Source organism: Rattus norvegicus, chromosome 10, assembly GCF_036323735.1.
Source record: "Rattus norvegicus strain BN/NHsdMcwi chromosome 10, GRCr8, whole genome shotgun sequence".
In the NCBI taxonomy this organism is placed as follows: Eukaryota; Metazoa; Chordata; class Mammalia; order Rodentia; family Muridae; genus Rattus; species Rattus norvegicus.
The window spans coordinates 45,581,323-45,595,419 of record NC_086028.1 but is presented as its reverse complement, the minus strand read 5'-3'; the positions used below and the strand labels follow the sequence as shown (position 1 = coordinate 45,595,419).

Below are 14,097 nucleotides of genomic sequence, written 5' to 3'. Positions count from 1 at the left end.
ACTTGGGCTGCCCTTTCGTAAAGCCACCAGGGACACAGACGTGGGAGGCTTTATAGAGGAAATACTAAATCAATGAAACGTTATTTCTAAGTTTGGTTTAGCAGCAGAATCTGTTAACCGTGTATTTGCCCCTTCCTTCCTCTAATAGTACCAGCAAGGGGTTCAAAGGCATGGCAACTTATTCTTAGGGTCAGCACGTTTATTTCAATTACTGGGGCTTTGAGTTTTCCAGCTAAATGATACTCATTTTGGTTATAAGGAACAAACCTAGAAGAGTACTTCTTTATTCCGGATTCATTGGAAAGCCACACCTGCTGAAGCCAGAGGAGGAATCAAGGCTCTCAGAGCAGCTCAATCAATTCTTATTTTTCTCTTCATAAAAGGATTTCCATCAGATGGGAACAAAGTTGTGCCTGATTGATTAAGGTCACTCAATGTGGCCTCCCTTATTTAGTCTGGCCTCCAGGCTAGAGGAGAGCAAAGTTCATTTCTTTTGGCACGTAAATTGTCAAGTCCTAAAAAAAAAAACTTGCTGTAATGGTAGAAGCACAGTGCTCCAGGAAGCAATAGGCAATAGGCAAATCCTTCCTGCCAGCCATGAGCTGGGATGGATAAAGACTAATACAGCAGTGACCATGGTTGCAAAGCCTTGAACTTCCTGAGGCTATGTAATGGCCAGGAGCTAGAATAAGTAGAATAAAGCAACCAGATATCCATCCTACCACACCACCCTAATATTGTTGCCATAGCATTTGCTTCATTCAGAAAAGACTACCTCCAGCCTGGTGCTGGGCCTGGTGTTGGGTCAGAAACCCCTCAAGAAGTACTCATACTCTCTGGAGCATGGTTTTCCTGCCTGCCCAGCCCTCCCGTGCATCAGTCCTAAGGCAGCCTGCTGAGAGGAGCTCTCAGTGGGTTGGTTTCTTGGCTGCCATTCTACACTTGGATGCTAAATATACAGACTTCAGAGGCGCCAGCACTAGAAGGCAAAAGAGCACTGGTTTAGCATTTTGCATTCAGCGACATTCTTTTGGTGAGTCTAGGGAAGAAAACAGCCAAATGATCTCCCCAGTCAGCAAGTGTGGGTAGTAGCCCAGAGTTATCAGAACAAAGAATTCAGGGTACTTCAGGCCAAGCCAGAGAAAGAAGAGAATGGGGTTTGATGGGTAGAAAGCTCATTGGGTAACGGGTCAATAACATGCACTGAAGTTTCTGGATTTCTCTCAGTAGGGAGGAGTAGCCCCTGCAACGCAGGTGTTCCACACAGCCATTGTCGCCTACTGCTTCAGCTTCCTGACGTCCTTTCTGAATGTTCACAGTAGAAATTCCATTTCCATTGAAGAGTCAAGAGGACAAACTTTCATTTCTTAGTCCTGCTTTATGGGCTATCCTTCTGTACAGCCCCTGTCTATGCCTGTTCCTTAAAAGGAAGATAACAGAGGCAGGAGAAGGTTCACAAAGTGCCCTTTGACCAGGCTGCAGGCTTCAGTGCAGCTCTTCTACAGCTTGAAGGCCAAGCAAAGCCGTTTGGTCCAAATGCCAAGATTGACAAGAGCCTGGGACGTGTCCCATACTATTTTGGAAGCTAAGGAGAAAGAGATGACTAAGACGCCCACATTGACAGTCCAGGTGGTTGATACCTGTACCCTAGTGCCAAGGAGCTTCCAAGGAAGATGTGTATATTCCTTACCACACAGTGACAGACTCTGCATACAGGGCAGTAAGACTGAGCTCAAAGTGCCTGGTCTGCCTCTCACTGCCCATCTATAGAGCATGAGCAGAGGGTGTAGTCTACCATACAAGGTACAGTCTTAACCTTGTCTTAACACATCTCTGTTACCACCAGGCTTCCCAGGATGGTGGCTGAGAACCTCCTTTAATCAGATCAGAATACCTAGGTATGTGTGTTCTAAATACTCCTCAGAAGCTCATGTGTTGGGTTGGGGATTTAGCTCAGTGGTAGAGCGCTTGCCTAGCAAGCGCAAGGCCCTGGGTTTGGTCCCCAGCTCCGAAAAAAAGAAGGTCATGTGTTTAAACAGTGCTGAGGACTCCTAGCTTACCTAGGCCTTCACCAGACATAAATGTGCTGCACAGCTCCCAAGTGATGTGGTGATGTTACAGGCTCTAGGGGTCTGGAAATGGTACAGTCCAGGCGTCTTCACTATGTTTGTTTTCTCTGCCAGAAAACTAAGAAGCAGGACAAATCTGACATGCAGCAGGTAGCAGCCGAGAAATGTCAAGCACCATAAGCAGAATTAGCATTTAAAGGAAGGTGCTTACTGTCGGTGAGGAAACAGACATGCAGTACACAAAGAAGAGACCTCTGCAAAGCAGAGGAGGGACTCAGAAAGCCAAAATCCAGTCTCTTCTTGAGGGATGGTGGATTTTTGGTTTTTGTTTTGTTTTGTTTTGTTTTGTTTTGTTTTGTTTTGTTTTGTTTAAAGCTTCTGAGGGGTTTTCCTTCCCTACTTTGGGGTTGGTCAGTTTGAAGACAAATAGGATGGTTGATTGGTCTGCAACTGTTGCCTAACATGTCCTGATGGGACTCTGACCTGTGTGACGTGTCCTGATGTGGCCTTGAACTTGTCGAGCCAGTCTATCAACAGGGGGCCTGTAAGTGAGACATAAAAGCTCAGGTTTTTATGTCAAGTCGGGAGGGTGGGAAGCTGGCCATCTTGGAAATTCACTACCTTTACTACCTAGCCATGGCCTACCTCTCCGTCTGTCTGTCTACCAGGGAGTCTGTTTAATTCCTGATCTTTCATTAGGAAAAGGTGAAAAAGATGTAGTTCTTGTCATCATGGGGCTCACAGCCCAGAGAGAGGAGACCTCCAGTGACCCAGGGTCTAGTTCTGATCCTGAGCCCGTTTCTTCCAGTCTTATGTTCCCTGTCAACAGACCCCAGTGGTCTTCACATCTCTGTTCTCTCCAACCAGTGAGTCCTCTTATCTAACTGTACTTTTCCTTCCTTTCTGGGTGATTTAAAGTGTGTGTGTGTGTGTGTGTGTGTGTGTGTGTGTGTGTGTGTGTGTGTGTGTGTGTGGTGTATGTATGAGTATATGTATCTGAGTGTAAATGCCCACGGCGGGGGTAGGGGAGCATAAAAGGGTGTGGGATTTCCTGAAGTGGGAGTTGTGAGTTTTCTGACCTGGGTATTGGGAGCCAAACTTGGGTCCTCTGGAAGAATAGCAAATGCTCTGTCTTCATCACTGTTGTTACTGTGCAGAGACACCGTGACCAAGGCAACTCTTACTGAAAAAAGCATTTAACTGGGGCTGGCTTACAGCCTCAGAGGTTTAGTCTGTTATCAGTGGTGTAGAGCATGGTGGGTCACATATTGCTGGAGCAGTAGCAAAGATCTTCATTCTGATCCACAGGCCAAGAGAGAGATCCTGACTGGCATGGGCTTTTGAAACCTAAAAGCACACTCCCGTGACACTCTTCCTCCAACAAGATCATACATCCTAATCCTTCTGCTTCTTCTCAATTGGTGCCACCCTGGTGATTAAGCATTTGAATATATAAGCCTATGGGGACCATTCTAGTTCAAAGAACCATATGCTCTTAACCACTGAACCCTTTCTCCAGCCCATGGATGATATTTTTGTTTGTTTGTTTGTTTTGTTTTGCTTTTTTGAGACAGGGTTTTCTGTATAACCCTGGCTGTCCTGGAACTTGCTCTATAAACCAGGCTGGCCTCAAACTCAGAGATCCACTTGCCTCTGCCTGCTGAGTGCTGGGACTAAATGTGTGTGCCACCACTGCCCCATTTAGATGATTATTTTAAAGTTGTTTTCTGTGTGTGCGACAGAAGTTGCCATTCTAGCTGTCTTTTTCTTTGTGTTTTGATTTTTTTTTCAAGACAGGGTTTTTCCATGTAGATCAGGCTGGTCTTGAACTCACAGAGCTCCACCTGCTTCTGGCTCCTGAGTGCTGGAATTAAAGACACACACCATCACTTTCCAGCTTGTTGTAGCCACTTTTGAGTATACAGTTCTGTAGCATTAAGTACATTCCCATTGTTATGCAACCACTGCTGCCATCCGCTCTCAAAACAACGTTGTATTTCCTGAACACAGCTCCCATTCTTCCTCAGTCCCTAGCAGTCCTGCCTTGTGACTCCTGTGTCTACCCTAGATACCTCACAGGAGTGTGGCGATGCCACATTTGTCCCTTGGACCTGGCTGGTTCCACACAGAACACTCTTCAGGTACCAGAATTTCCTTCCTCTGTGAGGCTGATGAGTCCACTGGCCATATATCCATTAACCTATGGTGGGTAGTCAGCTTTCACCCTCAGAACACTGTGGACAATTCTGCTGTGAGCATGAGTATACACATACCCAAGGAAATACCCAAACATAAGTTATGGGTTCTGTGTTTAGTTTTTTTGAGGATCCACAATACTGTTTCTATAATATCTGTACTCTTTTGCATTCTCAGTAGAGAAGGATTCCAGTTTTTCCACATCTTTACCAACATTTATTATCTTATGCTTTTAAAATAATAGCTAATGGAGCAATGAGCCAGTAGCTGTTAAGAGCATTGGCTGCCCTTCCAAAGGATCAGAGTTCAGTTTCCAGCACCCATATGGTAGCTAACAACTATCTGTAACTATAGTTTCGGGGGATCCGATGCCGTCTTCTGGCTTCCACAGGCATTGCATACATGTGGTACACAGGCAAAGCACTCAGAAACAAAAAATAAAATTAAGTGTGTGTGTGTGTGTGTGTGTGTGTGTGTGTGTGTGTGTGTGCGCGTGCATATATATTATGAGTATGAGTTGATATCTATCTTTTGTGGCGGGTGTTGTTGTAACGCTAGTGACTAGAACCAGTGCGTCACTAATGTTAGCAGGCATTTTACCACTGAACTATATATATCTCTACGGATAGTCTCTAATTCATAATCCTGTTGCCTCATCTTCATAAGTATTTATCACAACTAATTTATAGAAGTTTTTTATTTGTATATCCCTAAAGTAAATATTTTTGATCACATATCTCTCATATGATCATTTATATAATATTATATAATAATATAAATACACTTATATTTCTTCTTGGTAGAAGTGCCAATTTGGAGTCTTTACTCCATTTTTGTTATTGTTCTTTGTTTGAGATTCTACAGCTCAAGCTGGCTTCAAACTTGTGATCCTCTCGCCTCAGCCTCTCTAGGGTTATAGGCATATACCATCATGTCTGGCACCCTTTCTCTCTCATCATGTGTATATCATGAGCCTCTTATACTATACTAACTCTTAAGTTTATTAAAGATGTGAACACAGGTTGAAAACTTTTTGTCTACAGAAAGCCATTGTTTTGAAGATTTATTTATGTATATGTATGTAAGTACACTGTAGCTGTCTTCAGACACCAGAAGAGGGCATTAAATTCCATTACAGATGGTTGTGAGTCACCATGTGGTTGTTGGGGATTGAACTCAGGACCTCTGGAAGAGCAGTTGGTGCTCCTAACTGGTAAGCCATCTTGCTAGCCCAGGAAAGCCATTTTAAAAACAATTATTTTATTATGATACATAGTTTTGTTGTTGAATTGCAGGGTCCTTTATATTTTGAACATTTATATTTTATCATATGTATAATTTTTGAAAGATTTTCTCTCATTCCACAGGTTGCCTTTTTATTCTGTTGTTTGTGTCTTTAATGCATGATGGGGGCAGAGTTTGGTAGTGCTGAGATCAAAGCCAGGCTTGGGGGAAGGTAGGTACCTGCCACTCAGCTCTGCCACTGAGCCCCAAATTTTCAATTTGATTATTTTCCCATAATGATTGCCTATGCCGTTAGTGTTAGATCCATGAGATTATCGTCAACTCAGGTGTCATGGAAGTTCTCCCCGCTTTCTTCTAAGAGTTTTTAGTTTTCAACACTGTGTTCACATCTTCAATAAACTGAATTAATATAGTGTAAGAAAAGTGTACAACTATCTTTTTGCACATGGGAAGTTATTTTAGGAGAATTATTTTATTATGCTTTGCCTGCATATATATCTGTGTACCATGTTCATGTCTCATGCTCAGGCATGATCCTCTGGAACTGGAATTACAGATATTTGGGATCCACCATGTGCTCTCTGGAAGAGCAGCCATCTTAACCTCTATCTCTCCAGCCCAAGGACCATTTTTTTTCAATGCCCAGATTGTCCTTTCTTCTCCATTAAATGCTCAGCAGGTTGTTATATGTCAGGGACTCAACACCATGTGTTTCATTTAGTGAGCTTTATGTCATTATGAAATGGTGTCAGTTCAAGGTCAGCTGGCTCTGTTGGTGGGAAATAGGTCGGTGAGCCATATAGCTCCCTCTAGCGTCTAGGAAGCAGCAGTTGGCAGGGGTTGGGGATTAAGATCTAAACTGTGATGTCACACTTGCTGCAGCTCACTGAGTTTTCCCTCCTTCCTTCTCTCCTGAGGTGTGGTTTTAACCACTGCAGATGCTTTTTCATGATTATGATAGCAGATATGTATAGAGGACAAATGGTGTGCCAGGTGTTTCCTAAGGGATCACACCTATTAAGCCATTTAACTTTTCTGATGAGATGTGTGCTATAGTTTTGACTAGGTTTGGTACTTGTAAGTGGTGGAGCCTATGTTCCAGCTTGGCGGTTTGGCTCTGAATCTGCAGTCTGTAGTGGAGACAACCTTGGTCCTTAGGTTGAGCATTCCTTGATGTTCTCCTGTGAAAGTCGTAGCCCCAGGAGTGGTTCTAGTCTCTTTCCATTTCTTTCCAGGGCCCCATATTCCAGGAGAAATATAAAGCAGTTTCTTTCTGATTTCACAGAGAAGGCAACAGATGGCTCCCTGCAGAGCGAGGACTGGACACTGAACATGGAGATCTGTGACATCATCAATGAGACAGAAGAAGGGTATGTCTTCCTGGGAAACGCCTTGTCTCGGTTTGGGTGGGATATCATACATAGCTCAGTGTGGTGGGTTCAACTGTGGGGGTCTGTTTTTAAAATTATTATTGTTTTCGATCTGTTTGCTTTGGCATTAATAAGCTGAAATTCAGTAACCTGTCTTTTTCCCACTGCACCCTCCTCACATCCCTATGGCAGTGCCTGGCTTCCTGTACTGATTGTTTACCTCTCCCCATTCCTCCTCAGGCCCTGCTTCCATGTTGCAGACACAGGGGCTGTCTGTGCCATAGGTTGCTCTCTAGGGTGCCCTGGAGGTAGGCCCAGCTCATCCTCAGATAAAGGAGTGACAGAGGGGCACCCACGGCTCAGAGCGGCTGAACATGTTTGGTGTGTGTGGACTGAGCGTACAGCTTGCCCTCTGGCTTCTCTGTACTGCTTTAGTCCGTTCCTGGTGTTATTGAGCTCTGTGTCCTCTCCTTCTCTAATCTCCACTCTGTTCACACTTCTTACAGACTAGTCTGTTTAGGGCTTTATCCATAAACGCCCCATTTACTTTTACTACGTTCTTTTCAACTCCAGAGTGTCCAGGAGAACAGTTGGGACTCGGGTAGCCTGGCTTGTAGATTGGTGGTATTATCTACTTGCAGTCTTCTCAAGCCGGTCCTGCATTCATTTGACAGAGACTTAACGGAGTGCCTGCCGTTTGCAGACACTGTGGTAAACGTGAAGAGCACAGCAGTGAGAAAGACACAATTCCACCTCTTGGGGAGCTGCCAGATTGGAGCAGGGAGGCAAACTGTGAACAAGACAAACCACATAAGCTGGTCAGGTGGGCTGCGCCCTGTAGGGAACTCTTGGAAGGATCTAGGCAGATGCGGTGTTGTGGTCTGGCTTTAAGTTTGAATGGCCATCCCATGTTCAGAATGGACTTCCCAGGGCAGGAGAAAGGCAGAGCAGGTAAACCCATAGGGTTCTTGCAGCCACCCTGTTGTGAATTGATGATGTGGTGGTAAGGATGCAGGAGATTCAGAGATTAAAGCTAATGGAATTTGCTGGTGTGGAACATGAGGGAAATGTCAAGGATAACACCAAAGTTTGGATGGAGCAGCTAGTGCTGAGGTGGAGCAGGCAGAGAGCAGATCTAGGTGTGAGCTAAGGTCAGTGTGTGGCCCACCCCAGGGCTTGCCCAGGTGCTGGGGCCTGTGGTTCAGCCTGTGCGCAGTACGGCTGTCTCCACGGGAGCAGGACTGAGGTGCCTTCTAGAATGGCATAGAGCTTGGCTTCTGGAGCAGCGTGACTTGTCCTCAAGGGAGTATAAGAAGTGGGTACAGATGGCCTAGGGTCAGGCACATGGCGAGGGAGCATCAGGAACCAGGCTGGAAGTGTGGCTCAGAGCAGCTTCTCATCTGCCCCTTTCCCTGAAGAGCACCCTTGCTTCTTCCCCAGCTCCCATCAGCTCCTGATGCAGGTTCCAGCCAGTGACTTGCTCACTAGCAAGGCTTCCAGAGCATTAAGTTTTTACCAGGAAGCCCTTAATCACACACCTCTGCAGCCCTTCTAAAGGCCCTTCAACCTCACTAATTTTTCTTTTAGCACCTTGAATTCTCCCCAATTTTGTTTCCAGTCAGATATCTAAGCATTGAGGGCAGAAAGTCCAAGAACCTTGGGATCTTCTTCCTTCCAAATGATTTAAGTCCCTTTCAAAGTGTGAGTAACCAGGACCTGCTTTCTCAGTCACTGCTCTAAGAAGGGCTGCTTGTGTTTCCAAGCACCCTAACCTCTTGTTCGTGTGTGTTGGAATGGCAGCATGGTAATTCTTGAAGAGTTGCTGTTTGTAATGTGTCTGCTGAAATCCCTCCCACATGGGGAAAGAGAAAACAAAACCCTCCCTCCCTCCCTCCCTCCCTCCCTCTCTCTCCTGCTCCTGGCTGAGGGCTTCTGACTATTGTTCCTCATGTTTCTCCCAGCCCGTCTCCCTGTCACTAAGTGGTTCCCGTCAGCTGTTGGATCCCAACATAAATCTCACTCCTCTGGCCCCTTCCCTCTTGTCATATTATGTGGTATTGTACTTGGGCTTCAAATCTCTGTGATGTCTCTTAGGATCTATCCTGTCCCACAGCTACTATTCTGTGCACTTCATAAGGGCAAGAATTCCCTCTGTTACACTCAGTATTTTATCTCTGCCACAATGCAGCTGACACATAATCAGCTATGTGTCTCTGTTTGTGTGTGTTGTTGGGGGCAGGTCTCATATATCAGAGGCTGACCTCAAACTTGCTATATAGAGAAGGATGACCTTGAATTTCTGAGCGCCCTGCATTATCTCCTGACTGCTGGGATCACAGGTGTGCACCATCACACCTGGTTATTCAGTGCTAGGGATCAAACCCAGGGCACTCTACAGAGCCACATCTCAGCTCCAAATTCAGCTCTTAATAAATATTTTAAAGTGTGTAAAGAATGAATGAAGTCCCTAAGGCAGTCTGATGAGAAATGCAAGCATGTAAATAAAATCTTATTACAGCATGACAAGGGTTGAGACAGAGACAAAGAAACAGCAAGAAAAGCTGCATATAGCTACAGAGACAGACATGTGCCATGACTCGCAGCCAGCCTGGGTGCTGTCAGCAGCAAAGCCTTTTTGAAGGAGATGACACTTCAGTAGACTCATATAGGATACTAGGATATGAGCAGGACAAGACAGGTGGATGACAGGGAGAGAGGTGGAACCTCCAGGCTGGAAAGCAGTGTGTACATCAGATGCATAGAAGCATGGTTGTGTGGGTTAAGGGATGTGGAGCCTGGAGCCATCTACCTGGGCTAGAAGCTTATGTCACCACGTACTTATACAAGCCATCTCCCTGTGCCTCAGCTTCACCACAGGTAAATGATACCAATAGTTCTCATTTCATAGAGTTATAGTAAAAATTAGAGAAATAAACACACACGTGTACATACACACACACGCGCGCGCACACACATACACACACGCACACACGCACACACACATGCACACACACGCACACACACACACACACACACACACACACAATCAGATTCAAGGCAGGCTCTGATGAGGATCCAATGATCTGGATCATTTTATGACTGTTTTGATGGTTCCTAACTCACTGAGACTTTATTCTACAGCCTTTATCCTAGAGTAACACGGGAAATCCAGTAAATGCAGTAGAGAGGAAGGTTGCTGGGTGGGGGTGGGGGTGCAGGAGGAAGCTGTGACGTAGCTTGCAGCTGTTTGAGAGCCACCGAAGAGCTTCCCACTGCCAGACAGGAAGGCTCGCAGGAGTCTGAGAAGGGTGCAGGTGGCCAAAGACTGGTCCTGAGGTGCAGAAGGACTGCCCCATGGGGCCCCACCTGAGAAAGCTCTACTGAGAGCTCCTGGGCATGGCCCTTTCACACAGTCCATGTCTCCCTTGATCCTGCCCGCCGGCCTGACGGTGGCCTTACTCAGCAGTTGTTCCTCCAGCCTTCAGTATCGTTTTCAATATTATGGTTCTTCCAACCTGATCGTGATGCTCGGCTCTGACGCTTCTCCCTCAGATCAGCAGGAAGAATTGCTTCTCCTTTTGCTCTCAGGTAGCACTTCCTGAAGCATAGCACTTGGGAGAGGATTTTCAGTTAAACCTAACCAGAGTCTGCCTGCTATCTGATTGGCCTCCACCCACAATCTGGGCATTCTGACATACTGTCAGCCAGAAATACACAGTCCTCCAGGGTAGTGCCTGCTTTTCTCATCATGGAAATCCAAGAGGAGATGAAAGAGAGCACATAGAGAGATGGTGCAGCCTGTCAGTCTGGGGTGACAGTGCTGAGCCGAGCTTGCAGACAGCAAACCAGTGTGCTTTAACCATTAAGTTGCCTTTCTTCAGCCCAGCCCATCCAAGCACATAGCTGCTGAAATGCTGTTTTTATAAAATCTGCATCCCTGTTAGAAATTGCCCATCTGTAGAACCCTTGAGTCTTGTCAGGTACACCTTTAATCCCAGCACTTGGGAAGCAGAGACAGGTGGATCTCTGAGTTCAAGGCCTGCTATAAAGAGAAGCCCTGCCTTGAGAGAAAATAAAAAAAAAAAAGGTGCTGTATTTGGTGGTCTTATTTCAGGTGTGCAGTACTCCAGGTGTGCAGTACTCCAGGTGTGCAGTACTCCAGGTGTGCAGTACTCCAGGTGTGTGTTTGGCTGGGACTGTGGCTCTTTTATCACTAAGGCTCTGCAGTCTTGTCTGCACTTAAGAGTTCTGATAGGTCTAACATTGGTTTGTTTGCTTGGTTTCCTTCACCACTTAGGGGCTATTATGCTTCCTATGAATTTTAGGATTATTTTCCTATTTCTGTGAAGAATATTATTGGAATTTTGATCAGGATTGCATTGAATGTATAGCTCATACTAGCCAAACTAACCTTTTCCACAAAATTAATTCCAACAATACATGAACATGGGAGTTCTTTTTATCTTCTAGTGCCTTTGTTAAGATCTTCCCTTGGTGTTTTTATGGTAGACATGTTATGCCTCACTGTTAGGGATGTTTCTGTTCTAAGGCTCCTGTGAGTAGAATTGTCCATTTCTTCCTTTGCATGCCCATCAATCACTGCCTTTTCAGAGCTTTTTAGATGTTGATTTGGTAGTCTGATACTTTGCTAAAGTATTGTCAGATCTAAGGATTTTCTGGCAGTCTTCAGGGCTTTCTATGTAGTCCTTGGCTGGCTTAGAACTCTCTCTGTAGACCAGGCTGACCTCCATCTCACTCACAGAGATCCACCTGCCTCTTGCTTCCCGAGTGCTGACCCAGGATTTTATATGTAAAACCATATCATCTGTAGATACCAATGTCTCCCTTTCCCATTGTATCTAGTTTGTTTCTTTTTGAGAACCCAAGTACTGAATGACTCCAGAGAGGGTTGGCATCCTGTCTCAATACTGATTTTAGAGGAAATGCTTTCTGGTTCAATATGATGTTGTGCATAGATTTATCACACATACAGCCTTTATTTTGTTGAGCTATGATCTCTCTATTCCTTGTTTATTCAGGGCTTTTTCATGAAAAGATGTTGAATTCTGTCAAAGGCATTTTTTTCATCTATTGAGACAATCATGTGATATTTATACTTGATTCTATTTATTCTTATGCTTATGTCTTTTGAGCTTGGTTCATTAAAATGTACAAAAAAGTTTTTTATTCTCTTCTTGCAGCTGCATAAAGGCCATGATGTAATTATCCCTGTTTCCTCTTGTAGACATCTCCTCCCCCAGACTTTTACAGACATGCTACACTGAACAACCTTGATCCCACACTAGTTGACATTGGGCTAGTGCCCCATGAGGCTTGTGAGGATCATAGTTTATCTGTCCTTTTGCCAGGCCAAAGGATGCCATCCGAGCTCTGAAGAAGCGGCTCAGTGGGAACCGGAACTACAGAGAAGTGATGCTGGCCCTGACAGTGAGTATTGTTTCCTGGGAGGGAAAGCCTAGGACACCTACACACAAGATCTACTCCTCCAAGACCCCTCTGCCCACGCAAATGGGCCTCCAGCACGTAGCCTGTGTTGTCATGGTTCAGCAGCAGCTTCCAGGGGACACTTAGGATCCCCAGCCCACCTCTGATGCAGGAGGTGAGCATAAATGTGTAGATGTATACCAGGAGAACATACGATGTGGATGACACTGTTGAACCCCACAACAGTGGGTAGAAGCTCAGGACTGAAGATCCAGAGGCCAGGGCAGATCTTCTCCTGCCCTGAGCCTGTTGAGATGCTGGGAGTCGGTTTACTGTTTATACAGGTGTTCACTTTTATCTGTCCAGAGGAGAATTTCAGATGGTGATGAGATGTTTACAACCGGGGCTGGGAAGATGGCTCAAAGGTTAAGATCACTGGCTGCTCTTCCAGAGGTCCTGAGTTCAATTCCCAGCAACCACATGGTAGCTCACACTATCTATAATGAGATCCGACTCCCTCTTCTGGCCTGCAGGCATACATGCAGACAGGACCCTCACATATATAAAATACATGAGATGTTTACAACAACCTTCTAAAGTGGGCTGATTGCTCTTCTTTTGGACTCTGAGAGGCCTTGGATTTTTACCTTCACAGCTAGGGAAGTACCAAGCTGTGGTATGCCACCATAGAATGGTCTTTTGTTTGAGATAAAAATGAAAATAATACAATGGTTTTTTGAAAAAGTCAGCCAAATGACTCCTTTCAGGGCAAACAGATAAGAATTGTGCCCTTCCTTAAGACATAGAGAACTAAAAAGGGTATTTCAGGTGCTATTTCTGACTTAAAAGCTAACAGTTTTTCAGATGCTGTAAAATCTGGGCCACAGTGGCTTTTTAATAGAAGCTGTAACAAGTCACCATGTCAACTTCTGTAGGTGGAGAAAAGTGGGTTATTTATCTCAAAAATGCTGCAACATATCTTCTTCTTTTTTTTTTTTTTTTTTTTTTTTTTTTCCGGAGCTGGGGACCGAACCCAGGGCCTTGTGCTTCCTAGGCAAGCACTCTACCACTGAGCTAAATCCCCAACCCCAACATATCTTCTTGTAAAGCAGAGGAACTGTCGTGATCTTCCATCCACCCCCCCGACCCCCCCCCCCGGAATAAAGTCCAAATCTTAATAGGAGAGCTACCTCAGCCAGGGACATGGGATTTGCACAGCAGAGGAGAAAAGTCAGTTGAGAAATAGGTGAAAGCTTTAATTTTTTACTTCAACGTTGGTAGAGCCCAGGATAAAGTGAGAATCATGTTTAGTGACATACATCACTGGGGAGCCAGCTCTGCCATGTGTCCCTCTTCATGCCAGTTTCATGGTAACCACTGTATGTAGGAAGCTTTTTAAATTGACTGCATCCCTTGGCAACCTTCATTTGACCTTCCTCATGGCCAAGGCTTTTCTGCAAACCTTGGGAGGCCTGTGGACATGCAGACCCGTTGTTCTTGCAGCTAGCTCCCTGCCTGACACAGTTGGCATGGTCTGTATCTGCCATAATGGCTTTGCTTGTTAGTTTCTGTCAGCCCTGTTCCTTCCTGGTGGCCCTTTCCCAACTGCACATCTGTCCCTGCCTAGGCTGTTAGTATTTATCCAGTGGAGCTAGAGATCCTGAGGGCCTCTCTGCCTGAGCCTTCACATATGTGTTCCTAACATCTGCTTCTCATTGCCTAGAGGCCCCCTTTGTTTATTCCATGGGTTTTGGCTGTATCTCAGAAAGTTG

General features: G+C 45.3%; 1 protein-coding gene across 7 annotated transcripts in view; it reads left to right on the top strand.

Moving 5' to 3' along the window:
* Tom1l2 (target of myb1 like 2 membrane trafficking protein) overlaps window positions 1-14,097 on the top strand; it is a 121,981-nt gene that overhangs the window by 62,109 nt on the left and 45,775 nt on the right. For 4 of the 7 annotated variants that reach the window (XM_006246508.5, XM_006246506.5, NM_001399549.1 and 1 more), the window contains exons 2-3: window positions 6,796-6,880; window positions 12,250-12,328. In XM_006246508.5, coding sequence (XP_006246570.1) covers window positions 6,796-6,880; window positions 12,250-12,328 — 164 coding nt within the window. Of the gene's footprint in view, window positions 1-5,632; window positions 5,722-6,745; window positions 6,881-12,249; window positions 12,329-14,097 lie in introns of those variants that run through there. The other 3 variants (NM_001399550.1, XM_063269332.1, XM_039086309.2) reach the window with 3 other exon arrangements.